The sequence below is a fragment of the Hydractinia symbiolongicarpus genome, chromosome 1, assembly GCF_029227915.1.
Source record: "Hydractinia symbiolongicarpus strain clone_291-10 chromosome 1, HSymV2.1, whole genome shotgun sequence".
NCBI classification, from domain to species: domain Eukaryota; kingdom Metazoa; phylum Cnidaria; class Hydrozoa; order Anthoathecata; family Hydractiniidae; genus Hydractinia; species Hydractinia symbiolongicarpus.
Window position 1 is genome coordinate 23,477,022 of NC_079875.1, and position 17,886 is coordinate 23,494,907.

Sequence of the window (17,886 nt, forward strand, 5' to 3'; positions counted from 1 at the left end):
TCATCTGCAATCTTTTAATAATTTTTTAATGAAATCAAATTTGGAACACGTATTATTTCGATCATAATAATCGTGAAATAATATTAGCTGATTTGAACATTTGTTAATACATTATAAGAAAAAATTAAACAAATAAATGAAATACAGTGGTTAAAACGACAAAAATTTATAAAAAAAGGTTTAATAAAACATAACCCGGCAAGTCTTCCATTATATCCTGGTTTCCTAAATCTCAATAAACAAGAAAAAAATTAAATTTACCACTCATGATCTATGATAAAGTTGTTACCTAGAATGCGTGCCACTTCCACAATTTTATTCCATACAGAAAGGCTCCTCCCTAACAAATAAATACATACCGCTTGCATGGAGATTTATTAATTGTTTTCCAATCTTTGTGACTCCCATTAAAGCTAATGGGGCTTGATAAATATCTTTATTCATGCTTTCAGAATGACCCATATGGGCGTAGAACAGTTGTCTTTCCTGTTGTGGCAGGTCCAACGCAGCATATAAAGTGCTGACGCGGTGTCTATTAGTGGTTGCATTTATAATTTCCACATTGGTAAGTTCTAGTTTCTTACAGACTTCTTTCAATGCATGCCAGCCAGACACATTTAAAGATGACAGCTGTGTGCTGGCAAACACAAAATCATTATTTTTATCGATACCAGCCTTGATTCTAAATTTTGGATCAACTAACCTTTTCATAGCAGAAGTAGTGTCGTTTGGAAATAAAACAGACACCAAATGATGATTTCCTTTACCCGTCATGTAGGTTATTTTTAGTGAACTCACTAATAGTTTGTCAGCTTCATTCAAACTCTGAAGACGTTGTTGATCAATCCAATTATCGCTTTCTGCTTCTAACCAATCTTTTACTAGGAGGCGACTTGTTTCCCCACCACGGCGCCCATTCAATAATGTTAGTCGTGTGAGTACTAAGTTCCTCAGTTCAACAAAAGAGTGAGCAGTCCATAACTCAAAAACACACAGTAGTTCACCCATTCTCTTGAGAATATGTTGATGTATTTTCTCAATGTCGCTTTCCAAAGGCAACTGACATGGTTTTCTTATTTTAACTAGCCTTTTTTTTTCAAGCTCGTATCGTGCAGAGGAAACCATGCAATCCTCGTTGGCTTTATAGCATACCATAAATTTTTCGATTTCACTGGCCTCCTCTTCGTTAGCTAACATATATTGATGAGCATACAATATTTTTACACTTTTGTTGATGATGTAAAAAACATTCTGGCGTAGTCCTGGCTTAAGACTACGATCAACATTCAAAGTAACAGCGTCAATGGCATCAGTAAAACACGTAAAATTCTTTCGCACAAACATATCTAACAAATTACCATGATCATGACAAACGCCATTCATCCTCTTAAAAGATTGGTACAGGCTACCTAACACTCGCATATGACCCCTAACAGATTTATTCACGGTGGCTGCTTTTTCTTTTTTGACTACAAGCTTTGCAAACAACTTCATTCCAATTCGTAATATCATTTCATCTTTGCGACATATATTTCCTATTATTAAACAAGGCAAATTAAATTTTCAAATATTTATTTTGTGTTTAAAGGTTTAGAAAATTAAAAAAAACATTATTTGCATCAATTTTAATGTACAGTGGAAGGTTGTACATTGAAATAGATGTTCTTAAACCTTTGGGGGCGTGAATACAAATTAAATAAACCTACATTTTTTTTCTGTCAAACATTTGTGAGTATTTATTTTAACGAAATAAACTTAAAACCTTTTGAAAACATAATTTTATGAATTAGGTCAATAATCTAAAAGATCAATTCATATATTTTTTTTAAATTAAACTACAACTTTAATTGAACACTTTTTTTACTATTTCGCTCATAAAAAACAACAAAAAAATGTTACACTTGATCATATCCAGGATGTAACATGATTATGTTTATTAAATAATTATTTGAATGAATTAAGGATTTCTATGAAATACATAAGGACTTTTAATGAATAGTACAAGTATTTTTTAACTCCTTAAATCCCAGAAGTTTCCTTTGCAATTTTTTATTATTTTTGATTACTGTAGTTATTCGTAATAATTTAATAAAGAACAATGAAAATTTCATGAATTGGTAACAAATGTGAAGAACAGGGATGTTATCACCATAAAGCTGTCCTACAAATCAATTGCTAAACTATGAACAAGTATGGAAAAAAGCTCGTAACGTAAATATAAAAATGATAACTTACCTACGGGATCATCTCTAAGCTTGGCCAAAATGACTTCCTTGAATTGATCCGACATTTGGAGTGACATTGGAAGGAAGTCCAGTGACAATGGCAAGCCTGTTGGGACAGCATCTTGTCTTCTCATGCACGTTCTTTTGTGGCTGGCAAAGAAACGCTTAGAGATAAAAGCAGAGCATAAATTACAACGTTGCAATTCCAAGTATTTCTTTCTTTGACGTTCTCCTTGGAAAATAGGATTTTCTGTGGTAGCTTGCAACTTGTTGTACATTAAAATTCCTTCCCTTTTAATTTTTTTCCATTCCTCAATTTGCTTCACCTTAGTCATCTTTAGTGCATTTTTCACTCTTTCATTTTCCTTATGACATTTTTTAATGTGTCTGCTCAATTTTGAAGACATTATAGAACAATAAATGCACATTCTATACGGTTTTTTGTAAGGACTTTTTTTCTGAAATAAAAAGATAAGATGATTCTAGAATTGCTACATAACACAAAACATAAAGCCTTGCATCAATAATCCTAAATTTAAATAAAATAGCATTGGAAAGTATTAATCAGTCAGTAGTATATAAGTTTACACAATCTTAAAATGCATCGATAATAGTACCTGCAGTTTTTTAGACTCGGCTTCAATTGTTTCCTGTTCACTATCAGTATTCACAATGTCTAAATCCTCATCAATCTCCAAACCAGAATCATTTTTCACTGAAACCTGTTTGTGTTAAATAATACTATTGATAATTAAAAATAATAAATTAGGAAGCAACTTGTTGGTAGTTCAAAAGGGCTGAACAAATCATTGTAAATTAAATAAGCATCATCACAAAACTCACTTGTTCACAACAGCTGACTTCCCTAATGGTCTGCGTATGTTCAGCAACTTGACACACCTGCAAAATTTCCAGATATAAAAAAAGCTATGCAAGGATGTATGAAAAGTTATTACAAACATACAATACCTTTGTCGATGCTAGAGTTTCTATTTCTTCAAGATCAACTTTCATCTAACATTAATAAAGAGTAACTATTAGGTGTATTTAATTATTACTATTGACCGTAGGACCTAATGGAATTGATTTTGGACTTTGACCTTATAAATGCAGGAGATGAGAAAATTGGACTCCCAGAATTAACATTCTTCTTACTTTGGCATGAATGCTGGAACTACACTACATATTGCTTAAATTAAGTAATCATTTGGTGGTGCATGCTTTATTACCAAGTCATAAACATCAGACAACTGACAAAACAAGTACTTTTAAAATAAATTTTTAAAAAAAATAAAAACAAAAAAATTGAAATTACATGCCTTCAATGCACAAGGCAAATTAAGCAAGTTTGGGTCAAATCCGAGAAATTAAATTCTAACAAAATGTCAATATTTCATGATTTTCAACAAAAGTTCTACAAAAATAAGTTTTCAACCAATAAACCATTCAATTGGCGTTAAATGGAAAAGTTACTGAGCACAAAAAAAGATTTGGTTTTATAAAATCTAATCTTTTAAATTTAATGATTTTCTGAATAAATGAAGAATTTCCTATAATTTTCTCTAATTATAACCAGTGCATCACAATGTAACCTTTGTAAACCAAAATTAACTGTCAGGTAATTTTACCATGAAGTTAATTTTTCATTTTTTCACTTCAACAATTCATAATTTTCAACATTTAGGTAAATCGATGACAGTATATTTTAGCAGCAAAAAAAAACATGAAAATTTTATTAACCTGAACTAACATTTGCTGAAAATATACCGGCATTTGTATTAAATTTAAATTAGAAATGCTGCAATGTAAAAAATATATGAGTAATGATGGAATACATACGAACTTCTCCAATACTTTTGTCTAAAAATAAAATAGCATCAATTTATTACTATAATTATCATACCGTACAACTTTCTAGTGGACTCCAACTACACTGTATTCCAATAAAAAAATTGTGCAATGTCTTTATAGCATAATTATAACGGTAATAGTCTAAGCATTTCTTATATTAAATCAGGTGCTATCTATATCTCCTCCTCACAATTCAAAATCTTCAAAAATAAAAATGTACATAGGTAAATCTTTATTATATCGCAATAAAGATTCACCTATGTATATGCACCATCCCGATAAACTATCTAACATATTGCCGTAGTGTGGTGTAGTGGTTTTGTCTTTGGCTCCCAACTCTAGGGTCCGGAGTTCGAATCCCACTCGCTGCCTAGCAGTATGTTAGTGATGAACAAAATAGTTCTTCTTCATTATAACAAAAATGTATATGGGAGAATTCTAACATACCAGTGTTTCAGTTTTGTCATTTCTAAAAAATAAACATAGAAATATTACAACAAAATTATCTTTAAAGAACTAAATAAGTTACTTTAATTTCGACTAAAAAAGCATTGTTTACGTCGTTTACAGCAAATCTCATGTGAATGACACCATAAAAACACCAATTTTTCATAGTTTCGTTTGTAATATTTTATCACTTTTTGTAATATTTGAAAACAATAATTACCTAAAATTAATTTTTAATGGAAAAGTTGTTTCTTCATTACTACCATTCAAAATGGAACACTAAAAAATGAATAGAAAGTTTAAAATTTTTAAGTATTATTAGTGGAATTACTGGACCTTCAATACTTACTGTTTCGCTGTCAGAACTGCTGAAATCAGGGACAATTTCAATTTCCTGAAACATAAATATTTATCATCAATACAATTAAAAATTATACTTTAAACGGAATCATGAATTGCATACATACCGGATAAGTAATTTTTACATCATCGTCACTACAATCCAGCTTGGCAAAATCTATGTCCTTGTAGTAGTCTGCAAATTTATCTCCACCAATGACATTCTTTTTATTTACACCACTGCCAATATTTTCCTGAATCTTTTTTTTTGATTGGTAAGTACTGTTCTTGTACGTATTTACACCTGATGCAACCACATCTGCACTCTTGTAATTTCGACCTTGGACACTGACAACATCTGCAATGATCTCAGCAACTTGTTCTTTATTTTCACAACCTATTTTCATATCCTGTATACCAGCAATATTCGTTTCCTCAACATTCTGTCCATGTAGAGGTTCATCACCACAATATCTGTCCCCTTCGTTTGATTCTACTTGTGTATAAACAGTAGGATTATCCACCTTATAACTCACACTACCAGCAACACGATTGACCAAAACTGCATCTTTGCCTTCACCTACACTTTGATTGTGTAAACTATCAGAATTATTGCCCTTGGGTTCACATACATCAACAAAATCAAGAACCTTGTCATTAGTGACACTTCTATCTATAACACTGACAATATCTGTAATGATTTCAGCAGCAACTTGTTCTTTATTTTCACCAACTATTTCCATATCCTGTATGATAGATGTGTTTTCAACATTTTCTTTAAGTTGGAGTTTATGAACACAATATTTCTCCCCTCCCATATTTTCTAATTGCATGTAAACAGTAGCACCATTTGTCTGATAACCACCATTAAAACCTTTGCATTTAATATTTTCCTCTACTTCCTCCTCTAATTTTTCACACAAATCAACATTCTGACCATTGATAGCAACTGAATCTTTTCCATTGCCTACGTTTTTACTATATAAACGAACAGGATCGTTATTCTTGGGTTCATATACATCAACAACATCAATAAACTTTGCATTCACATCATCTTTATCTTTTACACAGGTGTCAGATTTTAGTTCAATACTTCCGTCTTTTTTCCAAACAACTACTTGATCACATTTTTCTTCGTCATTTTCCCCATTATCTAAAACAAATAGATCAGGTAAGGAGTATTCAAAAGTAAATAACATGTGTATAATACATATATATTGCAGTTCAGGGTGTATGCTACTCAAATTATTCAGAAACTTATATTTTGTTCAGTTCATGTTTCTAAACTATTTAGTTACAAATTTAATATTGCTTCTGGATTTTCCTTTCTTAACCAAGTTGTAATATCTTTGTTTAACCTTTTTCATAACATCCCAAAGAAGAATGAGATTAATTTTCCAGATGGACCCTCCTAAATAAATTTATCCTGCATAAGTTCTATTTGAATTAAATCAGTCAAAACAGTATCTACAGAACCCAGAACCTATAGTACAGCATAAAATAGATAAGTGTAAGCAAATTAGGAAAATAATGTTATAATTACTGGAATTAGGCACTTAAAGTGAGACCATCCATAAAAATATGTCTGTTTTCTGTAACCGACACATTAAAATATCTTAACAGCTAGGTAGGCGATAATATTTTTTACATAAAAAAAATCAGTATCATATTGTCATATTTTTGACATTCTGCGTAAAGCATGTGAAAATCTGCATGACACGTGAAAATAACAAACCTAATAAATCAACCTATAAACCTAATAACATAACAAACAAACCAAATCAGAATTTAATTAGATAAAGAGTGTGAATTAAAATATTTACACTGATTATTTCAAATTATATGGATTTGGCATACAATGTGTATTTATAATTCATAAACTTTTTGTACTTATAACACTTCACCCAGCCATTTTACCCGAAACAAACACATTTTTAGAGATAGCATGGGAAAGGGTGTTACGTAATTGAGAAATTTTCACACATTACAAACCTATCACTTCTGTTTGAAGAATGCAATCATGAATCTAATAAAAATAATTCAATATTTTTAAGATACATGTAACGTTAAAAACAACATAATTAAAGTATATATCTTACCTTGTCCAGACATTCCTTGACATCTTCCTCTGTTGTTGCACTACCAGAAATGAATTCATCATCCTAAGTGCAATATTAGCAAAAAATTACTGTACAGTAGAAATAATTTTGTTTTATTTATGGGAGTGATTCTCAAAAATTATCTTTGTGCATGTTTCGTCTATATGGAGGAGCAAAAGATTGCTTTATAAGCAACATATTTTTTGTTGTATGGTAAAAACATAAATATTGTGCTACAGTTTAACTCTTGTTATTAAATACAAAAAAATTGAAATCGATAACATATTGGTTAAACAAATCATTTTCAAAAATTGGATAAAATTAAGTCATTTTGACACATATCAGAATTCCAATCTTAAAAACTACACAACATAAAATATTTAAATGAAAAAGAGAAAATGAAAATTGTGGATATATAACTGATTATAACTTAAAATTATTTCAAAATGACTTGTACAGTAATTAGAGCTAATATCGTGAAAGCTTTTCTTCAAAATTAACTTTTTAGTATGGCTAATAACAGGAACCAAAACGTGGACATCATGAAAGATTACAATATTGATACAAAAACATTTTGCCTTAAAAATGTAGATGGCTTACATGTTCAGAATAAATCTGCTTTTTTTGGTTATTCTAAAATCACAAAAAAGGTTTTATTATAAACACAAGAATTTTTTGAACAAAAAGTTCAAAATCTATGATTGGATACTCACAATTACATTCCCAGGATTGCATAAAACAAACTGAAAAGAAAGAAAAGAAAAATAGCAGTTACTCTAGTGAAGAAAAAGAAAAATGTATATATTACAAAAAAACTTACTCCCTGCTTGGTAACAACATCAATATTTGCAAAATATGGTGAAGCAGTCTCCTTGTTCTAAACATAATAGAAGTAACAGTTGAAGTTCTCAAAAAAAATTTAGAATATTTTTTTGTATTTTTCAAAAAAGAATCAAAAATAATTATTGTTAAGGCGACTCCAATGTTCTACGGGAGAAATCGATAGTAACTTACAGTCGGTTGGCAAAATAAAAATAATTTTATTGAGAATGTATGGTTGGAACAACAACAAAAATAAAGAAATACACACTAACAACAGCGGTTAAAAAATAAAAAAATTCAAAAAAATCGTTTGTAACCGTTTTAACTCGCTTGGTTGATTTGAAATTCATTTCGTAATCATTTCCAAATCATTTTGTATTCATTTCCCATTAGTTTTTCACAAAAATAAGAATTAATTCGTTTCATCTACGTTAAATTCGTTTCGGTTCAAATTGTTTTAAAATCGCTTAAATTGTCACACATGTTTATAAGACATTGTCAATTTCTAAAGAAATTTAACTATCAAATTACGTAAATAACTGCATTCTTCTTGCAGAAATAATAAAATTCTTCGCTAAAAACGAATATGTAACAGATTTTCTGTTAAAAAAAGTTTTAGCCGATATTATTTTTTTGTTTTCGTGAAAATTAGAGTCTGTCGAGCCTGTAGAACAACTAATGAAGTTGAAGTCGCCTAAAAGTTACAAAATGAGAAAAAATCTGTGTGTGCTCAAAGTTAAAATTCCTCAAATATATTTAATCTGTATGATAATTAAGGAGTTTTAAAATTCCTCTAATATATTTAACCTGTATGATAAGTAAGGGGTAACTAGGGTAATAACTAGGTTCTGCAAAAACACTTTACCTCTATGTTTAATAAAATATTCATGACTTATTAATTATTCACAAACATAACATTCCTTTAGCATGATTTTTGCAGTGCAAAATTTTTGAATTGCATTTTCTCGAAATAAAATTTTCCAACATAACAGTACATAGTTTTGTTGAACACTCCCCTCCATTTTGTCGAAATTCTACGAAAATAAGTTTGTTGCGACAATTTATTTGGCTACAAAACTTTGCTTTTTTTAGCGCAAAAGTGAGAAAATATCGAGGTATTGATCCATCATATACTTAAAAATTGATCAGTCATAAAACAGCTGTTGTAAAACAAAATATGCTATATTTTTTGAACCACGTTTTGTTTTGAGTAAAAAAAGCAAAGTTATTTAGAGCTGAATAAGATCTTTGCAACCATATGTTTTTCAAGAAACAAAAATTTTACTGAAGGGAGTGTTTGGTAAAATATACTAGAAAGGTGAATTTTTGTAAATAATTTTTCCTTCTTGGATTTTTTTATGGAAATATTTTATCATCATTCTAGAGATAATTTATTTGGCTTTCAGAATATATATATATATATATTTGTTACAGTTAATAAAGCAAGCAGAGAAGATATTTTAAATATACTGAGAATGTGTCTAAGGGGGTTACCGTATCCTTAATGGAAGTTGATGTCCTTTAAAAGGCATTCCAGGAATGCCTTTTTAGAGGACAATTGCATCGCATAACTTGGTGAACTGGCGTATGTGATTGATCACATAAGCACCTATTTTTAAAATGAGAAGCCTGATTCATCACAACTATAAAATCTAACTAAAAAGAAATAACAAAAAAGTGACAAAGATACTCACTTTTCTCCAAAAAAGTTCTTTCATATCTCCATACGAATATCTCAACTCTTCTCCAATAGATATGACTTTGTCACACAAAACAAACAGGCAAAGATGCAAATGCCCATTATCATCATATATCGGTTTCATGCAACAGTTTTTGGCATTTTTGCTGTCATTAACGTATTTCCCAAACTGTGTGTTCTCAGTTGCATCGATGCTATTATAAATAATCTTAAAATTGCAGTATATTACCTAGAGTACTTTTCAAATTTCACAACTGACTTTTGTGACAATTTTCCTGAATATTTTATGAAAATCAAATTTTCCATTTTTCTCAAAAGAAAATATTTTTTGCCGGCATTTATTTGCAAAAAATTATCCTGTGCTCTTTACAAAATTCGTAAATAAAGTTTCTTTCCAACAATCTTTACGCAAGTAACTGCTGTGGATATTAAAATAATCACAACATATATGTACAATTTGCTTACCAACTGTTATTATAAAAAAATAAAAAGGAACCAGCTTCATCAGGATATGTAGATTGCAATTTTTCACCCTCAACTTTACTAATACAATTTCCAGCATACTCAAGAAGAAATTCACCATGTTGAAATGTTTTTGTAGCAAACACTCCAAAACCTTATAAAAAAAGTTGTATCATAATAATGTAAAACAGTTCACACCCTATTTGGAAGCATAATAGACGTATACCTATGTTGTCATTGATGAATAATTTCTGGAAACCACTTTGATCTGCTTTTTGTTTGCAATAATACTTTGCAATAGAACGTGGGTCTGTCTCACGCTTATTCTGTCGTCTCTAAAAATAAATACAAAAATGAACAAATAAAAATTGAAGTAAATGAAAAGTAGAATTTCACCCTTTGGCAGCCAGGTCACTTTTTTATTTTTTTCAAGAAACGTAGATGTACTCTAAAGAATCACAAATAAAATTCCTTTCATATAGTAAAAAAATAATTTTACTAAATTAAATTTAAATTTTACAAAAATTTGAATAAATTTTATGTTACCTAAAATTATTTAAAGGTTACCTCCCGCGAAAAATAAAGGTAACGGCATATACAAGTACTTGAAAGGCTGTCTAGGAATTTGAATATTTTTTTAAAAATTCTTGATTGGTTCTTTAGAATTTGGACTAAGAAGATTTACTAATTATGCATGATGACAAGCCATAGAGAGTTAAAAATGTTTCCTAGCCATTCACTTTGACGCGTTTTGAACATTTTTACATAAATTTTAACATTTAGTTATCATAATTATGCTCAATTCATACTCATGGCATCATAATTTTGCATAATTAGCACAACTTTTAAGACAAATATCTCAGAAACGGATAAAGATTTTTCAAAAAAATAAAAGGATTTCTAGAGAACTTTCAAAGATCTTTCATATGAGCTTAACTTAATTTTTTGCGGGAGGTAACCTTTGAGGTGGCAGTAACCCTTTTTTAGCTGTCCAAATAGCTGAATTATTTACTCAGTGTTTTATTTATACCATTTTATTTTACTATTTCCTAGAAATATAGGCCTTAATACATAAGAAAATGATTTTAACTTAACACTAAAATTGCTGAGTCAGCAGAAATTTCTTTTTAAAAATGTATCAAAAACAAGAAAAACTTTTTACAATCTCGTTATTTTTCATCAACTTCTGTTTTTAAATGAACCTTGGGTTAACCCTGTTAAAACGGTGTGCGGATTTTTTTTGTTCATTCTTATTTTTTTAACAATAGCCTTTAATCTTTTTTCAAAAGATTTTTTGTTAGCATCCCCTGCTGCATCAAACGCTGTTAAAAGAAAAATATCGCGAATAAAAAGATTTCCGCACACCGTATCATGGCTGCATGATTCACCAAGCATGTCTGAAAATTTTAAAGTAAAACGAACATGCTATTGAAAGTTACAGCTTGTGCAATGTAGCATAATGAAGATCGTCTTAAATTTCTTCATAATGCGCCATCTTTGTTGTTATTAACGTTTCTCTTTAATAATTACATCATTTCTTTCTGTACAATTTCACAACCACGTAGACTTAAACTATACTCGGCAAAACTAATTAATTATTCATGAATTTTATTTTAAAGAGGAATTTTTAAGGCTAAATATTTTTGTTGAAAGATAATAGTATTATAGCCATAAAATCGTGACAAGTGTGTTATAACAGAAAAAATTGGATATATAAAGTCTGAAAATAACCTTACGTAACCAATTATGTAAAAAAAATCCGATTTTTAAAAGGATTACTGCCACCTTAAAATAATGTTTTATTATTGTAATAACATATACAGTACCGCTTAAATGTACACAAGTTTTAGGATCTCATGTCTCATTTCTACATAAATATCTTTTATTCATTACCTCTTTTGTAGACTGCGTAATTGAAGAATTAAAAACAGCGCTCCATTTTTTGCGTTTTTATTTCCATGTGATTTCTTTGAATAATATTACTCGCTACAGTTTTATTTAGGAGCTCGATTGTTCACGCACATAAGGAATAAGTTCGTATTTTATGCGAGTTATTATTCACTTGTCTAACACATTTTAGGACCGTGCCAAGGTGCATGCGCGCGATCGCGCACCTAATATGAGGCAGTCTGCAAAATCATTTTTATACATCTTAAATAACGAAACGTTGTGGTAAAAAAAAATAGTTAGGTGTGATTCACACTGGCTAATATTCACATTGCACTTGTAAATTTTGCTTACAAGTGCGATTTTTTGCACTCCATATAGCACTGGTAATTTTTTAGCGGGTGCTTTTTCTGGCTCTGGCCTGACATATTAGAAAAGTTAACTCATTGTGGGTATTAAATGTGTGTTTTTGTAAAATAAACTTCACACAAAAATCATTGCTACCTGTTTTGTTTTGTCTTAAAATGTTTGTATGTTTTTTTGTGTCATAAAACAAACGATACAAAGTACATTATATACTTCGTTATGCTAAACGAAAACAATATTAAGTGCTTTGTTTAAAGTAAAAAGTACAAACGAAGTCCATACAAACTTTTTTATAACATGATACAAAATGTTTTCTTGTAACTTAAAAAAGGAATATGGCCACGTTAAAGCTTTGTAGAGACATTTTCTCATCATTTGAAAAATAAATACAACTTTCAAGCTTCATAGAGACGTTTTCTCATCACTTTAAAAAGAAATATGGCCACGTTAAATATATAATATATATGTAAATATATGGTAGTATAAAGACAAAGTGATTTTATGCCAAATACAAGTCAAAATATAGTACGTTTATATTAGGCCTGTTAAGTATTACTTATAATTTATTAATTATAATCGAATAATTATTCTATTGAATTCTTCACCACCATCATTTGCATGGTGAAATTTAGCCCATAGTAGGATTAAGTACTTTTTTCTACAAGAAAAAAAACTTACTTTTGACATTGATGCAAACTTTTATTTATTGTCAATTTACCTAGTAACAAAGATTTAAATATGCTAAACATAGACCATAATATATTGTTCTGTTTCACATGAAAACCTATTACCATAATCAACTTTTTTTAACATATATATACATAGATATTTCAGGGTGTTTGTAGTTGCGGCAATCATGTCTCAGCTGAATAGAACCAACCACAATAATTTACAAAATGATTAATTAAATGTGTGAGTGGGTCAGGAATACACAGCGGGGTGCAACTTACCGAAAGAGATTCAGGAGAGTTTACTGTATTTAAAGAAACTCCTAATTTTGCAAGGAAAAGACTATACATTTGTTTAAAAAATTAAGCAAAACATATACTTTTTTATTGTAGTAAAACATCGTTACTATATCTGAGCATCCCACAAACTACCAATTCAGAAAATCAAATAATTTATGACAACATTAATTTATCAATCAAAACAAGATTTGCTTAAATTTGACGGAAAACATAATTCAGATATACTGTGATAGTATTGTTCTGCCCAATCTTAGGAGACTGCCCAATATTTGGACATAAAAATGCCCAGTTCGTCAAAAGATTAGGCAGGAGACCATGGATGTGACACACAAGCTCTGTTGTTTGCAAGACCCTACAAACATTCTCAGGCACATAAAAATATATTTGGGGTATGTACATCAAAAACGAATTTGCCAGTACTGTTGAATTGACCAGGCCAGATTTGGCTAAGACGGGGGCCGTTTCAAGATTGGGCAGAACAGTATCATTGGGAAATTAGCAAGATAGTTTGATGATATTGTTTTCGAAAACGCTGTATTTGATCCAATTTGATCAATAGACATATAGTTAAAATTGTAATACTATTCTCACTTCAAGGGAAGGTTATATTTTTTGTGGTGAGTCAATAAATGTAAGCTTGCTGTATCAAGCTGGTTTCTAATGTCTGACATCAAGCAATGACAGATGAGCATTAAGTGCACAAGAATATGTGCATGATTCTGTGCAAAAATGCAAATTTGGACCAGAAAACACACACACATTAAGGTTCCAGTATTTTGTGCAATTCAAACAACCATATTTCAACCATGACAATATACAGTAGTAAAAGCTGTTGATGTGTGCAAACTGAAATTGAAAGCTATGACCTTGACCAAAAGAATAATAAGGCGTCAAATAAGAAAAACTGTTTTTACACTCAGCTATGCTAGCTAGCTATCACAGTGAAGTTAGTTTTAGTCAAATTCACAAGAAAATAAAAGAAAACAAAGAAAGTAAGAAACAGAAAATAAAAACACAAGAAACTTTGGCGGCTCAAAGCGCGAAGAACTTTCCCGCATCCAATATATGACGTAATGTTGGTCAATACTGCTACGCTATTGGTCAACAGTTTTTGGTTGCCTTTATATATAAATGGCGAACATAGTTACGCTAAATTCAGCGGTGCCTGGAGAAATTATGAAAAGGTATATGGTTACAATAGATTACACTTTGTTTTGCCCTCGAAAGGACATGGTCAGAGAATCTATATACTTTAAATTTTTAAGTTTTTAGTTCCTAGTTACGCCTGTGTATGTTAAGGGGTTTATAATCTTGGGTAATTAGATCATTTTAATTTGTTGTCTTACTTGTTCAGTTATTTTTGTTAATGTTTTTTAAATTTCTTATAGACTGAGCAAGTTGAATTTTGTAAACAAACTTTATGTAGACAGTTGTTTCATAAAAATGGAGTGTAAAGGTTTTAGCCATATAGCTGTTCTGCCTGGATAATGAACATTATCCAGGCAGAACATATCCAGCCTGATTAAGTAGCTTGCCCTGGTTAAAAACAGGGCAGGAAATACATAATCAGGGCAACATAATCAGGACAGGCCGGCTTATTACTCAAAAAATATTATTTGGCACTTATAAAAGGAACATAATCAGGTCAGGCCAGATTGTGTACGACAGTCTAATATTATTTCTCACTTATTATAGAATGAACATAATCGGGGCAAAGGTGCCGATAAGCCGCAAACGCCCGCATATATAAGGGCGAGTTCGGGCGACTTTTCGAATTAAATTGACGGTTGTCCGCCGAAACCGCCTGCACTTTCCTGAACTCGCTCGAAACATTCCCGAAATGCAACACCTTGTAACATAAACATGGCGGACGACAATTGAAAGAACACGCTTGAAGAGAAAGGAGGTAATAAAGTTTATATATAAGTTATTTATCAAGTAAATCTTATCAAAAACCATAAAAAACATTTCTTTTAAGAACTTAGCTTCCATATAGTTAGTTCATTTTAATTTTTATACTTTTTAAATAATTCTTCGAGAGTCATTTATGGTGAATCTTTTTTTTTTCTCGGGCATTGTTCGGGACTATGCGGGTTTTTTCGGGCAAAGACCTGAATTTTTTTTAAAACGCCGAACTCGCCCGAAAACGCCCGCACTTTTTACGGCGTATGCGGCTTATCGGCACCCTCGTGGGCAGGCCCACTTATGTATGACAGGCAAATATTATTCTTTATTGAATTTCCGTGCCCGCAGGCGTAGGAAATTCTTTAAAACCGTCGTTTTTTCTTTCGGAGCATTTTTTAAGAAAAAATCGACCCTGGAATTTCACGTTCCTCCGTCACAGATTCAAACTTCTTACCCAAGCTCCCTAACTACTTGGAAGTCATCTAAATGACGTTTCAGGCCAAAATCGGTATTTGTTTTCGACAAAATTTGGCACAGTTAACAAAAAAGTGTGCTAAACATAATGGTGACATAATAATTTTGATTTTTGTCACCTAAATGTCATTTTAGGCCAAAATTGGTCCAAAAATTATAACTACTTTATTATAAACAAAATTTGGCACAGAAAAAAAGTATGCTGAAAATGATGGTCACATCAAAATTTTGATTTTTTGTCAACTAAATGCTGTTTAAGACCATAAACGTTTCAAGCGCAAGACTTTTAACTATGAATGATAGGCTGTAATTTTGTTAGCAATTTCTTTTAAAATGTGAGTTTATTATGACACGTTTCGTTTTGTTTGCGTTTGTTTAAGATATAATGTCACATGTGTGCTTTATCTTCAGAGCTTAATGCACCAAACCTCTTCGAATGTCTGGCACGATAACACAACGAATTAGCAGGTTGTCATCAAATATTTTGGTAGCGAGCGGAAATTCTTAGAGCCCCCAGGGCTTCTTGTATTATGCTTCAGAACAAGTCCATTGACGTCTTTGAAGGAATTCATATGATTGATGCCTTAAAAAGTGCTGCCATAGCTACCCGAAATCGGTTGATGCTTACCATGACATTTGGTGTTAGAAAGCTATATTTTTAGCTCAAAAAGTGTGTTACTCCTGCAAAATCTGGGACTTGTGGCCGTCAAAGAAAGAGGTCCAACATTCCTGCTGATAACATTTCAGAATATTTCAAACGGACAACAACTATTCCAATGTTGGTGCTGGAGTTTATTTTTAAGTAAGATGCGCTCTCTCATCAAAATTTAAGTGAATTAATTCAATAGTAAGGTTATAATAAAATATTGGTAATAAATAGTAAAAAGTAATAGTAGTAGTGTCGTAAATAATTATATAATAAGAAATACTCTCCCCTTTTTTTTGGTGATGACAAACCTGCTTGATTTCAAAATGTTCCCCGGGCTCAGTAACTTCGCTGACAGTACCTGGGTCAAGGAGCAACTAAGTTTTTTTCTTTTCTCCATTGATGATTGCGATTGTGATTGCTATAATGACATGATTAATCCATACCTTCCTTTTGTTAAATTTTTCACACATAAGTTATATACAAATTGTAACAAAACAGGGTAGCTGTAATGATAATATTTTTGCAAGGATTTTTTGTAAAACACTGACCATACACTGTTGTATGGTAGTAACAAAACAGGTAGCTGTAATGATAATAATATTTTTTAAGGATAAATACACTTATTCTTAGCGTTTAAGTCTTATCATTGAATTCCTGTGCGTGCAGATGACAGAGCCCCTCTCTTTGCTTCTCTATGTTTCTTTTCTTGCCTACCGGGCTCGGCATGACTCCGGCCGACAGTACCTGGTTTCTGGAGCGGCAGTATGACTGTCCATGTTGGACTTAACAAGCTATATTTTCAATATGTTTTTCGTTTGTCCTACAGGCATGCTGACGAGCCCTGACATTGGGGGAAACAGTCTTATTTATTGCGGTGCAGAAGCGATTGCGAAAATATTCCTATTCTGTCATACCTGAGGCCTTACAAATTAAAACACTTATATACGCATTGGTTGCGTAAAACACGCAAAGACCCGAAGCAGTGTTTTTTTTGTTTTTTTTTTACGCTTTGACATAGTAAAAAAATTGCCTACATCCGTGCCTGGCGAGGTAGTACGACCTTTAAAAATGTAGGTTGTATAATTATAAATGGACTGCATCAAATTTCTATTTTGCAGAAATAGGGCACACAATTTATATGTAGTGTTGAAACGTTCCAGATTAATTTCAATGTGCAATTGGATTTAGAATAAGTATATATACACCATTTTTCTACTTTGTAGAAACAGGGCACACAATTTATTTTTTGACTTGAAACATTACAGGTTATTTTGATTTGTGCCACTGTGGGCTGTTATATTGATTTTTCTATTTTTGCAGAAATGGGGCACATATATTTTTTGACTTAAGGCCAAGATTCACACACGGAAAACGTTCCGCGGACCGGACCGGATCAAACAAAAACAAAGCTTTGCCCATGCACATTGTTAGCTCATTACGCAATCGAAACGGAAAATTGTGCAGTCCGAGAAGCTAGAAGACAGTTGAAATGTTTTTAACTTTTTTTCTGGTCCGCGAAGCGACTAGCATTTTTGACCAATACCAAGCTACAAAATATAGCCAAGTGACATCAAGAAACGACCGGCAGAAGCAAGCACATGTTTTTTATCCATATTATGTTGTTATTATTGTCGTAGCAACGTAGAAATTAATATTCGGTCTTTAACGTACTGGAACAGAACGGAACGAAACA

General features: G+C 31.3%; 1 protein-coding gene and 1 long non-coding RNA gene across 3 annotated transcripts in view; one reads left to right on the forward strand and one right to left on the reverse strand.

Moving 5' to 3' along the window:
• LOC130647246 (uncharacterized) overlaps positions 1 to 17,886 on the reverse strand; it is a 53,487-nt gene that overhangs the window by 2,501 nt on the left and 33,100 nt on the right. Inside the window, exons 2-20 of one of the 2 annotated variants that reach the window (XM_057453034.1) lie at positions 12,876 to 12,917; positions 10,171 to 10,279; positions 9,948 to 10,098; positions 9,478 to 9,676; positions 7,782 to 7,838; positions 7,675 to 7,704; positions 7,562 to 7,594; positions 6,962 to 7,024; positions 6,855 to 6,888; positions 4,991 to 6,015; positions 4,873 to 4,917; positions 4,744 to 4,802; positions 4,524 to 4,545; positions 4,065 to 4,085; positions 3,195 to 3,239; positions 3,069 to 3,125; positions 2,843 to 2,947; positions 2,236 to 2,683; positions 360 to 1,535 (exon numbers count right to left, since the gene is read on the reverse strand). In XM_057453034.1, coding sequence (XP_057309017.1) covers positions 360 to 1,535; positions 2,236 to 2,683; positions 2,843 to 2,947; positions 3,069 to 3,125; positions 3,195 to 3,239; positions 4,065 to 4,085; positions 4,524 to 4,545; positions 4,744 to 4,802; positions 4,873 to 4,917; positions 4,991 to 6,015; positions 6,855 to 6,888; positions 6,962 to 7,024; positions 7,562 to 7,594; positions 7,675 to 7,704; positions 7,782 to 7,838; positions 9,478 to 9,676; positions 9,948 to 10,098; positions 10,171 to 10,279; positions 12,876 to 12,884 — 3,688 coding nt within the window. In that variant the 5' untranslated portion in view covers positions 12,885 to 12,917. Of the gene's footprint in view, positions 1 to 359; positions 1,536 to 2,235; positions 2,684 to 2,842; positions 2,948 to 3,068; positions 3,126 to 3,194; positions 3,240 to 4,064; positions 4,086 to 4,523; positions 4,546 to 4,743; positions 4,803 to 4,872; positions 4,918 to 4,990; positions 6,016 to 6,854; positions 6,889 to 6,961; positions 7,025 to 7,561; positions 7,595 to 7,674; positions 7,705 to 7,781; positions 7,839 to 9,477; positions 9,677 to 9,947; positions 10,099 to 10,170; positions 10,280 to 12,875; positions 12,918 to 17,886 lie in introns of those variants that run through there. The other variant, XM_057453042.1, reaches the window with a different exon arrangement.
• LOC130647273 (uncharacterized) lies at positions 14,487 to 16,823 on the forward strand. The gene is made up of 2 exons (XR_008982835.1): positions 14,487 to 15,071; positions 15,956 to 16,823. It is a non-coding gene; the product is annotated as an uncharacterized LOC130647273 (long non-coding RNA).